We start from the raw sequence: 16,058 nt of genomic DNA, 5'->3' as shown, positions 1-16,058 counted from the left end.
TGGCTTTTGTTATCCACGTAGTCTCTCCTTGGTCCTCACAGCAGCCCTATGAGGTGGCACCTATCATTATGCCCGTTTCACAGAGGGAAAAATCGAGACCCTGAGATCTCACAATGAAGTGCATTCAAACCCAGGGTAGCCTGGCTTCCAAGTCTGTGCATTTAACCATGACCTTCTCCTGCCAATGGCAGAAGATCATGGTAAACGGCACCCAGCAGACCTAGGCTAAACATCACAGCGGGTGAAACAAAACCTTCTCTGATCCACCCCACACTAGCTGTGAGTCTTTGGACATCTCAGCCTCAATTTTCCCATCTGTAAAATGGGGACAATAACCCTGATTTTCCAGGGATGTTTTAAAGACCAGAAATTATTCTTGTAGAGCATCTAGAACCAGGCTTGGCACATGGCAGGTGGTCAAAAATGCAGCCATCGTTATTATTATTGTTATCATTACCATTGCCATCATCCAGTCCTTTCCAATAAAATGCAGCCCAAGGCAGCCCTCCCATCCCTCATGAGTATCACTGCGGCTCTCACTTCCTTTCTCGGTCTGCTAACAGAACAGTAATGCTATGGTGTTTCACGGGCGCCAGACACAGCTCTGAGTCCTGTGTGTGGACTGGCTCATTCAGTCCTTACAAGACAGCCCTGTGAAGTCGGTACTGTCATCTCATGGTACAAATGAGGAAACTGAGACTTTGGAAGTTAAAAACTTTCCTGAGTCTTCACAGACATGTGGTGCGGGGCCAGGAATTGAACCCAGGTAATCTGACCCCTGCCGTAAACCACAACACCGGGCCATTCCGAGTTCCCCATTGGCTACCCCTCCACCCCAGGCTGGGCCGAAATGCAGCGTGCGTTCCCCACCAGAACCCACAACCCTCTCTCCAAAGCGACCCTGCCTCTGACGGTTCAGGGGGTCTGACGAAGGCTGGAGTCTCTCTCCAAGCACGAACATCCACCTTCTGCCTCGAGGCACACAAACACGCACACACACACTCAAGCATGTAACCCCTTTGTTTCACCCTTGTTCGAGGAGATCCGGATCACGCTACAGGTGACCACCTCCCGCTCCCCATGTCATCTACGAAACATCAGCTGCTCTCCCAGGTCAGGGTCTGGAGCAATCTCTGGCCTTGCATAAATGATCCATTCCAGTAGCAAGTGTGGTGAGGACTCAGGCTCTCGTGGGTGAGCTCAGGGACTCAGAGTTTTGAACCCTGGACTGCAAGAATCCACACCAGCCACCCTGATGCTGGTGGAGCTTGAGTCTACCCAAGTGCAAAGCAGGCAGGAGGCAAGCTCTCCGTGTGACACAGGAACTCCGACAAGGGCTGAGCCTCTTACAGGTGCAGGTTCAAGTCTCGGCTCTGTCGTGTCTAGTGGTGTGACTGCAGCAAGTTGCTTGACGACCCAAGCCTGTGCCCCCTGCCCAGAGTTGCGGAGGCCAAAGAGGAGAAACAGCCCCCTGGAGAGACTGTTGCTGAGCTCCCTCCCATCAGCACTGCCCAAGCTCTACTGGTCTTGTGACAATTCCTATTCATTAGGATGACAAAATACACCCTGCTCGGGGAGAGCTGTGCGAAGATCCCAAACAATGAGCTAATCCATGAAAAGTGCTTCCTCAGCGCGGTGCCTGGCACGTGCAAACACTCCACAAACAGGGGCCAGCAGCGTCAGCAGCCACGGCCAGGTCTGTGCTGATAAATGCTTAACATCAGGCTCTCTGGAACAACAAGCCCTGATCCCGGCGTGTGCGGATTTCTGTGTTGTGAACAATCCCATTTTGGCTGATTCCACACCTTCAAGGGGATGCCCCTGGGCCAGAGCTGGGGAGAGACGGGCACGATCAGCTCTGGTGGGCAGATGCAAGCTGGGATGAGCTGGCTCCAGGGCATGCCTGGTCCACATCCATTCCTGTGCTTCCTCACACACCAAGGGGGCCAGAGAGAGAAGGAGGTGGTAAGGAAAATAAAGCCCCCTAAACATGTTCCATCCTGAATCCCTTGTGATTAAGTTATCCCGCGTGGCAACGGGACTCTGGATGTGACCAAGTTCAAGGTCTTGAGATGGGGATGATCTAGGTAGCCCAATGAAATCACAAGGGTACTCACAAGAGGGAGGCAGGAGGGCAGAGTCAGACTAAAGCAGAGGTCAGAGTGATGTGGCCATGAGCCAAGGAATACGGACAGCCTTTAGAAGCTGGAAACGAATTCTCCCCGAGAGCCTCCAGAAGGAACACAGTCCTGACACCTTGGTTTTAGCCCCATGGGACCTGTGTTGGACTTCGGACCTCCAGAACCATAAGAGACTAAATCTGTGTTCTTTTAACCACAAAGTTAGGGGCAATCAGTCACAGCAGCAATAGGAAATAAAAGCAGGAGGTACAACCAGGTTGGTATAACGCGGATGTGAGTTGTTCCACTGGCTCTGAGGGTCCACAGTGGACCCAGGCAGTGCCTGTAAGCTGCCACCGGCTGGACGGAACAGCCAAGCAAAGACAAAAAGAAGGTGGAGGAGGACACCCATATCCCTCCCTCTTCTGTGTCCACTGGCCCCGCCAAAGTGCCCTGCATATATGTCTGACCCTAAGAGGGAAGGGGCCACACATGCTCTACCTACCACTGTATCCTGTGGCCTGGAGCACCAGGAGACCAACAGGTGTTTTCTGAATGAATGAACAAAGGAATGAATGGACTAGGAGTTCCTTGAGGGCAGGGTCTTATTTCTGATTCCACAGCTAGGTGAGCAGTGCCTGGCTGGGCCAGGGCTGGTTACACTGGAATGAATGAACACAGAAACAAAGGAAGAAACAGGAAAGTGACCCAGGTGTCACAGGTGGTAGAGAATGACCAGAGGAGACTCCCTTCCCCAGCCTCTGTGGCGAAACCCAACACAGACCGTCCTCCACGATGGCTAGCCCAGCCCTTCCCATCTGGGGTCTCCCTGGCTCATGAGTCTTAGGGGGCCTTCCAGCCCTCCTCAGCAGTGTGTGAGCCAGTCCTCTGGCTTGGCCAGGCAGAGGTTCTTGCCCAGGACTCTGGATCTTGGGCAAGTGCTATGGAGATGGGGCAGGGAGAATTCACCTGGGAGGAGCTGGGTCCTGCCCTGCATCTTCCTGCACTGGTGGTGATGGGACTACCACCTGCATGCCCCGACCCCAGCTCCAGGCCATTCTCCAGGCTGCCACCGTTCTTCTAGTACATTCCTTTCCTGCTTGGGATGGCCAGATCCCATTTCGGCTGCGGGCACATGAGAGCCCTGAGGGACCTGCAGGGCCTAGTGGCTCTTGGCCCCTTCTTCCTTTTCAAAGTGGACATTCTGATGTGTTTGCCCCGTAGGCATTTTTACAGAAGGAACCAGCATTTCCACAACTGTGGCTTCTCCTGGTCACACCATTGGTGCTCCTGGCGTCTCCTCTGCCCTGAGCTCACATCCAGATGGTTCTGGCCCTGCCAGACTGGGTCCGGCCCACTGCTGAGTTGTTGGCAGGGATGGCTGACAGATCTCTCCTCCTGGGACCCAGCTGCCTGGCCTGGCCACGCCCCCTGTGACTTCCTGCTGAGCTGCATGAGCCTCCAGTCTTGGCTGGGTCCTCGTAGCCTGCCTCTCACAGCAGCACTTGATGTCTAAAGGCCTGGGACGGATTTCTTCAGAGCCACTGACCACAGACACTGCTACACATCAGTCTCTTCTCAGCCCCATCCTTCCAGGCAGAGCCATCTGGGTTTCCAAGCCTTTCCTCCCATAGGAGGGTGTGACCCCCTTCTCCAGCCACACTTGGCTTTCTGGCCACTTCTGTTCCACTCTGGGATCCTCTCAACTCTTGGAGGTCGGTGTGGCATTCCAGGAAGAAGGCAGGTTTCGGTTCATCAGCAGTTTGCAGATCCCAGCTAAACAGGTATGACACAGGCTGGCGAACTAAGTGCAATGACGCATGTCACTACCAACCACAGACCACGGGTGCTTACTCGGTACCAGGCACCACGAGAAATGCTCACACACACCTCCTCTCCTCCTCAACGCACCCATCTTACAGATGAGGAAGCTGAGGCTCGAAGCAGGCAGTGGGGTGCCTCTGCACACTCCGGCGCCTGCCCCTGCCCTCCCCACACCTCGGCCAGGACCCCATCCCTCCTCCGCTCTCCTGAAGCTTCTGGCGGCCACTTCTTCAAGCCCTCGGCCCACACCCTGAGGCTGGCTGGGTATTTATGTCCCACCCACAGGATTGGGAGAGGATGCAGGATCCACGTAGGATTAACTGCGACTGCTCCAGTGAGCCTGGTGTTAAAAAAAAAAAAAAAATACAGCTGAATGAATTAATGACATGTAAGGCAAGGCACAGAGATGCCGGGCTGAGGACAGTCTCGATGCGGAACTCTCCTGCGCCTCCTTCCAGGGAGGCAGAGACAGCCAAGATCTCCCACCCACTGCGCCCGGCTCCTTCTGCCCCAGTGCGACGAGAAGGAAAGCTGGCCGCGGTCCCCTCCCCACCCCCGTTTGGCTGGCTGCACTTTGGAAGAAGGCAGAGGCTTCAGCCATGTTTGTCCACAGTAACAATGAGCATCTTTCCATCAGAAGCCAAAGGGAGTTTAAAGATCACCTGATCCAGGGGGGTTTATGGACCCCTTTGAGAACCTAAAACAAGCTATGGACTCACACCCATGTAATGTCAACATTTATGCACACACACAAAGACACATACACCACACGCACACCATCACACACACACCAGTTACACATGCACACACACGACACACACAGACACATACACCACACACACAGACACACACCACACACATACACACACCATACAGTTACACATACACACACCACATAAAGACACATACACCACACACACAGACACACACACTACACACACACGCACCATACAGTTACACATGCACACATACCACACACACAAAAACACATACACCTGCACACAGACACACACACCACACACAGACACACCACACACACACACCACACACACAACTACACATACACCACACACACACACCATACACACACACCATACAGTTACACATGTACACACACCATACACCACACACACACCATACAGTTACACATGCACACACACCACACAGCCACATACCACGTAGACACATACACCACACACACCAAAGACACATACACCACACACACAGACACATATACACCATACACACATACACACCAGTTACACATGCACACACACCACACATACACGTACCACATACACCACGCACACATGCACACACATCACACAGACATACATACACACACACCACAGACACATACCATACACACCTCATACACACAAAGACATACCACACAGACACACACCTCACACAGACACACAGATACACATGCACGTACACCATATACACACAGAGACATCACATATAGACACATACACCACACACACACCAGTCACATATCACACAAACACACCACACACATGCAAACACCACACACAGAGATACACACTATGCACACCACATAGACACAGGACACACACACATGCACATACCACACACACATATGCACACACAGAGATACATGTGCATACACACCGTATACACAGAGATACATACCACATATAAACACACATATCAGGCACACACATGCACACATACCACATACACCACAGACACAGACACATACACACTCACAGAGACACACGTGTACGCACACACATGCAGACATACCATACACACAGACACACACATAAACCATACAGACATACATACACACACACCACAGTCCCACACGCAGGACTGTGCAGGCAGTGTTGGAATCTACCATGGACCACCGCTTAAGGACCCAGATCTAACCCAACCTTTCCTCCGCTGCCACATTTCCACTGGGGAAACCAACGCATATACCACACACACCCAGACTTGCTGGGGTCGTCATTTGTGTCATTTCCAGGTCTCTTCCCTCCGGGCTCCTGGCAAGCACACAGGCCAATGCAACGAGCTGATGTCATGCTGAAGTGACCCGTGGCCCGTGCGTGGGAGCCTGAGAACCACCCGTGCACCGCTTGGCACACTCCCTTCCCCCACTGGCCCACGGTGGACACACAGCACAAGTGAGGAACAACGCCGTGCCGCTTCCAGCCACCTAGAATGCGTGGCCGCTGGCGACTGTGGCAGCACCTGGCCTGCCCTGCTCTCAGACTGGCTTCCATGCGCGTGTACTCCCACCAGGAACATTCTGCTGTCATCCCCTTCTCTCCGCTGCCCGCTGGACTCCTACTTACCCTTCAGGTCCCTCCTGAAATGCCACTTCTCCAGAATGACTGTCTTGATGGTGCCTTCCCCTCCCCATCCCCAACCAAACCAGGCCAGAATGCCTCGCCTAACGCATCACACTGTCCTGGAATCGCCTGTCTAGTTGTCCTTCTTCTGCAGGCTATGGGCTCTGGGAGGTCAGGAACCACGTCTGACTTAGGCACCACTGTGTCCATGAAACCCGGAGAAATGTTTGTTAAGTGAAAGATTGGTTCAAGTGTTGAAAGAATGAATGAATTGGATGGATGGAGACATGGATGGATGGAAAAACAGATAAGATGGATGGACAGTCTGATGGATAAATGGATGGGTGGGCGGATAGATGGATGGATGAATGGGGCATTCATATACCCATTCTGCTCAGCGAAGAAAGTCCACACACAACAGACCTTCAAAAGAACTCTTCAGCTCTGATTCCCTCTCTTCCCCAAACTGTATTTGACTAAGACTCTAAAAATGATCGTGGCAGTGTTTTCTTGAACACCTACTATGTACCAGGCACAGTGCTAAGTATTTTACATGTAATATCTATGAGCCTCACAATATACAAGGAGACAAGTATTAGAGTGCGTTTCACAGATAAATTTAATGAGCCCCAGAGAGGTTCTTCCTGCTGTTTAGGGTTCCACAGCTAGAATGTGGTAAAACCTAGGGTTCCAGGGCTGGTTAGAGCCTAGGGTTCCATGGCTAGTTAGAGTCTAAGGACCCAGAGCTAGTGCCCAGGAAAGTTGGGCGGGAACTCAGGTCTGTCTGACCCCACAGTCTTCCCTCCCTGCAATCCATCCCCGGAACATGAAGCAATGCATCTGAGCTCCTCTGGATTCCCAGGACTTGGGTTGGGACATCCGTGAGCATTATTTCTCCATGGTAGCTGCCCTACTGATGAAGCAGGAGGAGGAAGGATGTGGCACGCAGGAGACCTCACCTTGAAACTAAGGGAAGGGCCAGAACTTGCCTCTAGGAGAGCAGGTGGAGGCTGATGGAGCCACAAAGGTTGGGACAAGGCCGGGCTGTAAACTGCTCGTTCCTTTGGCTCATCTACTTTTGAAGAAGGGCATACGCTGCTAGGCAATGTCTTGAGTCCCAGCACAGGCATCTCTAAGGGGCTTCTAAGCAAAGGGAAAGCTGACCAGGCTGCGTTCCAGCTGGGGGAAGGGTCACGCTTCTGTGCAGAGTCCCCATACTGTCCTGCTGGTGGCTGAGCCAAGAGAACTCAGCCCAATGGGAACATAAGGCATGGCTGGAACCCCGAGGGTCACTCTGAGGAGAATCCATTCAGACCTGGGAAAGGTCCCCCAGCCCAACCCTGAGGGTCACTCAGAGGAGAATCCATTCAGACATGGGAGAGGTCCCCAGCCAGACCCCAAGTCCCCTGGAAGCCTGCGGGCAGCTGGTTCCGACTTCTGGTGTTAAATCTTTGGAATGCTGAAAGGGCCTGGTTCCAGGCAAATGCTGCCCAATTTCCTCTCCCAAACTTGCCAAGTTCTTTCTCATTGTTGCATTGTCTTGAGAGGTGAGAAAAACAGCCCAGGGTGCGCTGTGAGCGACCTTTTCCAAGCTCCCCTTCCCCGGCCCAGTTTCTTAGGGAAAAGGAGCTTCCTTTCTTACTGGAAGCTAGAGAGTGAGACCTTTCTGGTGCTTTCCAGACCGGAAAAGTCCTGCTTGCTACCTTCCAGTAAGAAAGGAACCCACCCTGTCCCTGCCCTGCTGCCAATGTTTGGGGTAAACAGTTGCCCCACCTCCTGCAGGACTTTCCAGAACATTGGTGAGAAGAGCCGAGTCCCGAAACCCATCCCCGAAAGAAGCAGACACTCTTGGGAGGAGGGTCTCCCTGCTCTTACCTTGCCTGAAGCCTTGTTTGTGGAGCAGCGGCTCTGTCTAATTTTTGCTGATGGGCAGCCATTCAATTTTTAGGCAGAATCCCCCAGAAGATGATCTGCGCCGCACTGCTCTTTAATGCCTGCTACCCCATCCCAGGGGCCAGTGACAGCACCTTCAGGACGTTTTCATGACACTGTCTATGTACTTACATGCTTGGCCTCCCCACAATGAAATGCTAGCAGAAAGGGCATCAATGGAGGAAACGGGATAAATAGGTCCTTTCTGCAACCAGGGATTCTAATAACATGGCAGTGAGGGAGCTCACGCTGAAAACACAAAGCATCCAAAACACACCAACTGGACCCACGCTGGAAGGCTGGGCGCCCCTGTCTGCCAACTCAACCTGCTGGTAGATTGCTCTGTCTCTGAGCTGGGGATGAGGGGCATGGGCCTGAATGTCCTCTCTGCCTTCCTTGAAGGATCAGGTCAGCTCCCCGAGGTCTGCAAGAGGCATTGATTCAAATTCTAACAAAGTAAGAGTTTTACAAAGAGCTCCTTAGAAGACAGAGAGAGCGGAGGAGGAGGAAGAGAAGAGGGGAGAGACACACAGAGAGGATTGGGGGACAGGCTCAGAGGTGGTGAGAGGCCTGGAGGAAGGACCTGCAAGAGAAGCCCAGAGTGAGCCACAGCAAGGACTAAAGAGAGAGAAAGAGAGGCAGGAGGGGACAGAAGGGGAAGGAGGGGAGAGAGATGGAGAAAAGGCATGAGAGAGAGGAAAACAGACACACATGGATGCAAAGAACCTGAAAGAGACAGAGATGGAGAGAGATCAGGCAGGCTGGGGTAGGGAAGAGGCACTAGCCCTCTTTGGGCCCCGCCATTCCCCTTGTCTGTAGAGAGAATGGCTGTGCTGTAATGCAGCAGGGTGCAGACTGCATTACAGCACAGCCAGACTGCAAGATCGAAGAGCCCCCTGTGATCTGACGTGATTTGCCCCAGGAGGGGCTCAGGTGCCTGCAGTATGAGGTCAAAATGAAAAGGCCTCGAGGTCAGCACTGCTCCACAGAACTTCGTGTGTCAATGGAAATGTTCTTTATCTGCGCTGTCCAACACAGCAGCCTTTGGCCATGTGTGGCCCCTGGCCACTGGAGGTGTAGCTAACGGGACTGAGGAACTGTGTTATTAATTTGATTGAGTAAATTAAATCCATATGTGGGCTGCCATGCGTGGCTGTGCCGGGCAGCACCATTTAAGGCACTTTCACTCATCTGCTGACTAGGAGCACTCAGGTAATGCGTTCAGATGGGCACCTGGCTGTTTCTTGGTCCCCTCTCCCACCCTGGAGCAGGGAAGATCCGTCCCCAGGGCCAAAGGGGTTGTTCTCTGTGACACCACGGCTCTGGGATCTAATACAGTATGTTGTATGTGAATCAAGACAAAGTACAGCCTCTCAAAGCAGAGGGTCCTGCCACCCGTCACAAAAGGCACGTGAATACAACCAGGACTGAAGAAAGCCCTGAGCACCACACTGGGGGCCAAGTGCACCCCGCCCCAGCCTCCCTAGAACCACACAGACTCGCTAGCCCTGTTTATAGAATGAGCCAGCTACACACCACCCATGCATCACGGTGGGCAGAGTGTGGGGGTGAGGATGAGAGGGAAGCAAGGGAGAAGCCGATCCAGGTCTACCTCCCCTGACGGAAATGGCAGCCAGGGAGAGAACCACAGCTGCCAGGGGCAGGGGCTGCACCCACCTGGGTTCCCCTTGGGGGAAGGGTTGGGAGGCCGTGTCTGCTGCTCCCTCACTAGCTCGGAGTCCGGCTCTGGATCTGAGGAGTTGCAAGCCGCCTCCTCCTCCTCCTTTTCCTCTGCTTCCTCCTCTCCTGCTCCTGCCTCTGACTGCGCTGTCCACGGGATCAGGGGGCAGTGAGCAAGTGGGATGCTGGAGCAGCTAGAGGCTCCCCGCCCGCTCGGCTCCTCAGCACCACGGCGGGAGCTCTGTCCTGAAGCCCTGCCGGACGCGGCGGCCAGGCGAGTCATCACAGCTGGGCCCGCGGCCACAGCCGGGTTAAAGGGACATTCCAGGCACTGCTTCTCTGCTTTTCAGCCTCACTGCCCCTCCATCCCTGTGGCGAGTGATGCTCTGGCCTCCTTTGGAGGCCTCCTGCCTCTCTGTCATGCACATATCTAGGCCCCTCTGCCCTGCCACCACACTGATTCCTCTAGTGTCCCTCTACCCCTTCAGAGCTTTCAGTGGCTGCCTATTGCCTTTGGAGGAGGGTCCGAGGCTTCTTCACTTGGCTGGCAAGGCCTGGGTGATCTGGCCATCGCCCAACAGATCTAGACATATCCACAGCCCCAAACTCCATCTCTCCATCTCCTCCAGCAGCAGCAACTACCCAGGTCCCCCATATTCATGCTTTGCACACATATCCCCTATGCCCGGGGAGTGTGCCCCCACCCCACCATTCTGGCACACTTCTACTCATCCCTGTACACCCAGTTCAAATGCCCCCTGTCTGGGGAGCCTGCTTTGGCTCCCCAGTCCAAATAAGTTCCTCCTTCTCTGGGCTCCCAGTCCTCTGGGGTTGCCTCTAACTTAGCCATTATTTCAGTAATCATTTGTTTATGGCCCTGTCTTCCCAGGGGCTGAGGGGCTCTTCACGCATGGGGCCTCCCCGAGCACAGGGGACAGGCTGCCTCAAAGCTCTGTGACGACAGCAAAGTCATTGGGGTAGGACAATCTCTGGCATCCCTACCTCTCTGTTGGCCACTGAATCCTGTGATTGCCCGCCCCATCTCCCCGCCGAGGGGGGCTGGCACTGACCACCCCCTTCATGGACTCTGTGCTGCAGCCATCGGATGGGCAAGAAGGAGCGAGTGAAGAGGCAGAGGAGCTGGCAGAAGTGTCTGGCAGGAGAGTGACACTGACCTCTATCATAAAGATGAGAGAAGAGAAAGAAAGAAGAGGAAGGCTTTGCTGGCTGTGGTGGGGAGCGGGGGAGGGACAGAGTGGGGGTGTGGGGACAGGGTTAAAAGAAAAGCGTAGAGGGCAGAGTGTGAGAGATTCACTAAGAAGAAAGCAGACTGGGGCAGGCGTGGTTTCCAGAGTCCTCTGAGAGATGACAGTAAGAAACAGGACATTTCTAACAATGCTAAGTTGTTACGCTCCGCTACTGAGCTCAGCATTCCTTGGAGCCCAAACTGGGTGACTCTTAGCCCAATGCTGTTACACAATCCAGTGGCTGCTAGATCTAAAATAGGGTTTTAGAGAGCATCTCTTTAGGCTAAGAGAAGGTTTCCCTGGAGAAACAAGTTAGGAATAAAATGATCCCAAAAGAAAAAGCAAGGCAGGTCTTCTTCCCACTGATAAGAGGGTAAATTTTCTCTAGATGAGGGGTTTCAGACTCGGGGTTCCTTCTGAAAATTGGCTGGCTCCCCTGACATGATGTAACATGTCTTATGTATGTGTGACCGTGGTCGTGGTTTTTGTCAGTCACTTCTCCATTCTTGGTGGACCCACCTCACTGCCTCTGTGTGGTCCTGGTGGGGCTACCAATCCGAGACCTGGGCCTTGCCTGAGGTCAAGGGTGGGCGGGTAATCCGGGGGAGTGAATTCCTGGGGGCTGAATGGGAACACGGCAGAGCCAATCAGGATCTTCCATGAGATTTTGTAAAAGGTACTGGAAAGAAAAAGGATGCTCACTCTTAAGGATTACAGCCTCTAAGGATGTGGCTTTGGGCTGCAGGTAGGTCATCTTTCCTACCACATGGTGAGATTCTGCCAATGAAGCCAGCACACAGAAGCACAGCCAGGAGATGGAGAGAGAGATGCCCAATATTAATGATGTCATCTGACCCCTGGATCCAGCAATGCCTGAAGTCCCCTCTAAGGCTTCCCAGTTACTTTAATAGTTAATTTAATAGTTAACAGCATTAGACTCTCTTTTTGTCTCACTAGTTGGAATAATGTTTGTGCCATTTCCAACCAAACGTCCTGACCAGTACATACAGAATGCACTTTTTCCCCCAAAAAGATAGCTTATACTTCTATCAGCCTCAAAAGACTTAGATCAACAAGATATCAGAAACTCCCTCACTCAAAGTAATGCAAAAAGTCAGTATCTATTGCTCATCTGCTTTTCACGGCCTTCTTGGGCCTAACAACTCACCTGTGTGCCTCAGTTTCCTCATCTGTAAAATGGGGATCATAAAACTTATTTATCAGGTTTATTAAGGGAAACTAAATGAGCAACCTGAAAAGTTCCTAGACTGCAGCAGGTGTGCAGGAGACGCTCAGGCCATGCACAGTCCTTTTCCTTTTCTCCAGTCAGACCCAGTTTACAGCTTTCTTATACTTGGGGAATAAAATCACCCAAAGTTAAACAACCTTTCCTCTTGATAGCTGCTGGCTCCCTCCAAGGGAAACGAGGGGCACAAGTGCATGAAGATGAGGGAGAAGAAACTGCTTGTTCATGTTTATTTCTCCTACCTGCAGTAAGACAGTTCCCCCAGGAATCGTGAGCTGTAAACAGTACTTCGGGGCATTCTCCCAGGACAGCAGCTGAACGTCTTCGATCGCGCTGTAGGAGACTGAGTTTTCCATGTACCCAGTTGGCTGCAGCAAAAAAAGAAAAAGAAGAGATATGCATTGGTTACAGTAGCAGGCATGACGTCCACATCTCAGACGGTTTTGGAAACATCGCCCCTCTGGCGACAGGCAAATGGAGCTGGTGCAGGAGCTCGGCACCTCTGGTGACCAAAGCAAGCCTCCCTGTTTCTGGCTGGCCATATCCAGCTGCAAGGGGGTTCACTGTAAAACTCCACCCACACGTTTGGAGGTGCAGAGTTAGGAACAGAGTGGGAGCAGCTGGAGGGCAAGGACTGAGGGACTGCTGCTCTTGGTATCCGCGGGGCCAGCGCAGGGAGTGGCTGGAAGCCCGCCATCCCTCACCAGCAATAAGCCACCACCTTCTCCTGCCCAGAAAGCACCGATTTCTCTTCTCCCTCTCCCCACGGATATGCATCCTCCACTCGGCCTCCAGAGCCACGTTCCAAGATGGCAAACTCCATAGCCCCACCCTCCTCCTCAACATTCTTCAATGGCTCCCAATGGCCCGGCCACAAAATCCACACTCCCATCCACAATCGACAGACCCAGCGGGGTCTGCTCTCCCTATGCGCCCAGTCCCACCTCTCGGCGGCATCTCTCCCTTTCCACACTCCTCACACTGCCCTGATGACAGTGCCTCAAACTCAGCCGGCTCCTTGTCCCAGAAAGAGCACAGCCCCACCCCTGGCATCTGCGCTTCTACTCTCCAGGTCTCATCTCAACTGCACTTTTCGGGGGAACTCCCACCCTCTAGACCCATGACCCAACCTGCTTGCACCCTTCCCTGTGCCCTCCTTTTCCGGTGCTCACCACACCCTATTTATTTGTGGCTTTATTCTGTGTCATTATCTGTTGGATGTCTGCCTCCTGGCCAGGCTGCTAGCTCCATGAAGTCAGGGCCTAGGTCTGTCTTGGTTCCCACTCTTTCCCCAGTGCCTGGCTCATGGCAAGGGCTCAATAGCATGTGTTGAAAAGAATGAGAAAGGCTATTATTATCGGTCATTGTTGGGAGGAGGGGCGGGGCAAGAGAAATCCACAGCCACCCACCACTCTCTGAGTGAGTCTTGCTGTCCCGAGAAGGCACCAGGTGACCGAGGGATACAATGGCCACCAGGAGCCAAAGCAGGTGTCCTTGTCACTTTGGCTCCAGGAAGCCAGGCTTCAGGAGAATCAGGTGAGTGCAGCACAGCTGAGAAGAATAACAGCGAACACCTCCCTGGCTCTCGCATGCACCCTGGGCACATGGCAATCATTTAATCCTCACACAGGTCTTATGGAACAGCTATCAAGGTCATCCCATCATATAGACAAGGAAGCTGAGGCTCAGGAGGTCACGTGATTTGCCCAAGGTCATCTAGCTAGGAGTGGCATGGCCAGGACTGAACTCGGCCATCTGACTCCGGAATCAGAGGCCTGACCTCTATCCTGTGTTCCAAGAAAGAGGCAAAGGCAATTCAAAGTCTAAGGCCCAACAGGTTAATTCTACCATAAAGATGGACGACCTCTGTTAGGTTTGTTAATTTCAGTATCTGTCTGCCAAACGAGAGTTATGGTGATGGGGGTGGAGGTAGAGAGGGTTGATGGCTGAAGCTGCCTCAATTTCCCTGATGTGATCAATTGCTAGGCTCAAAAAGTACAAAGGATTGATCAATTCATTTTTCATTCATTCCTTCATTCATCTGACAGACATTTACTGAGCTTCCGTTATGTTGCAGGCACCGTGCTAGGTGCTGGAGATTCAGCAGTGAATAAGACAGGAGCTTAGTGGGCAAACAGACAACAAACAAAATATCTAAATAAATAAACTATTGGAGAGTGGCAAGGGCCGCACAAAGAATCACAATGGGGTGTGACGACAGGTGGCCGAGAGCAGGAGTAAAGAGTGTCACAGACCCCACGGCCAGTGCAAAGGCTCAGAGGTGGGAACAGCTGGGAGTGTTCAAGGAGGAGCAGAAGGTGAAACGGAGAGAGGGCTGGGTAAGCGATGCATTGGAGAGAAGGGTGGATCACTCCTGGAGAGGCTGGTAGGTCCACCTAGGGGCTCAGGGATTCCTCCCAGGGGTTTGCAGGAGCTTTAGCCAAGGTTCACAGGGATTGCTGCATAGAAAACAGACTTGAAAGGAGACAGTGGTGGCAGGGGGACAGCCTGCAGGCTGCTGCACAGGTCCAGGTGAGCGACAAGGCTGCTTGGACCCCATAATCTAGGGGAGGAGGCAGCTGCGTTCATCCTGTCCTTTCCACCACTGCATCACTCACCCCTCAGAGGACTCCCTGGCCACCAATCCCGGCGGCTGCCATGTGTCACCCAAGAAGGTTCTCTTTATGCCAGCGTGCCTCAAAGTCACACTCGTGGGCCTGCCCTTCACTGTTCTGGCCTGTTCCAGCATCCCGTGCACTGTTCTGTTCTCCCTATTCTGCAGTAAATGACTCAGCCCTAACAGTATGTCTTGTCCTGAGCACTGCCGGAGAAGCCAGGGCTTGGTGGTTGGTTCTGTACTTCTTTTCCTCACCCATATTCAAATATTTATTGTGTTGGTCACTGATTGTCTGTGTCCCCTGCTACTGTTTATATACTGTGGGAACAGGAGGGTTCACCTGCTGTTTCATATGCCTAAATGGCGTCTGACATTTAGGAGGTGATTACTAATTTCCTGACAAATTAATGACTATCTTACGAAAATAAAGGCAATGTTCATCCGTGTTTTAACTGTAAGCACCACCCACGACACACTGGACAGAGGCTTTCTGAGTCCACCTTTCACATGCCCTGCCTTAGCTGTCTTAACGTGGCTTTGATCTGAAGTTGCAACCAAGGCTTTTTAGGGAAAGGTTGGGTATAAATAAATACATACTGTTTTTTGTTTTGTTTTGTTTGAGATGGAGTCTTGCTCTGTCGCCCAGGCTGGACTGCAGTGGCGCGATCTCGGCTCACTGCAACTTCTGCCTCCTGTGTTCAAGCAATTTTCTGCCTCAGCCTCCCGAGAAGCTGAGATTACAGGCGCCTGCCACCATGCCCAGCTAATTTTTTTTGTATTTTTAGTAGAGATGGGGTTTCACCATCTTGGCCAGGCTGGTCTTGAACTCCTGACCTTGTGATCCACCTGCTTCGGTTTCCCAAAGTGCTGGGATTACAGGCATAAGCCACTGTGGCCGGTCCTTTTTCTTTTTTTTTTTTTTTTTGAGACGGAGTTTTGCTCTTGTTACCCAGGCTGGAGTACAATGGTGCATTCTCAGCTCACTGCAACCTCCGCCACTCGGATTCAAGCGATTCTCCTGCCTCAGCCTCCTGAGTAGCTGGGATTACAGGCATGCGCCACCACGCCCAG

The 16,058-nt window shown here is 52.7% G+C and overlaps 1 protein-coding gene across 5 annotated transcripts in view; it reads right to left on the bottom strand.

Annotated features, from left to right (window-relative positions):
- CMIP (c-Maf inducing protein) overlaps positions 1-16,058 on the bottom strand; it is a 267,504-nt gene that overhangs the window by 91,900 nt on the left and 159,546 nt on the right. For 4 of the 5 annotated variants that reach the window (XR_010152463.1, XM_024349964.3, XM_054668492.2 and 1 more), the window contains exon 2: positions 12,613-12,738. Coding sequence is in view for 3 of the 5 variants with exons in the window: in XM_024349964.3 (XP_024205732.1) it covers positions 12,613-12,738 (126 nt within the window). In the remaining 2 variants the exon portion in view is untranslated. Of the gene's footprint in view, positions 1-9,874; positions 9,898-12,612; positions 12,739-16,058 lie in introns of those variants that run through there. The other variant, XM_024349969.3, reaches the window with a different exon arrangement.

This window comes from Pan troglodytes, chromosome 18 (assembly GCF_028858775.2).
Source record: "Pan troglodytes isolate AG18354 chromosome 18, NHGRI_mPanTro3-v2.0_pri, whole genome shotgun sequence".
Taxonomy (NCBI): Eukaryota; Metazoa; Chordata; class Mammalia; order Primates; family Hominidae; genus Pan; species Pan troglodytes.
Note: the sequence above shows the minus strand (reverse complement) of the source record. Positions and strands in the feature narration are given on the sequence as shown.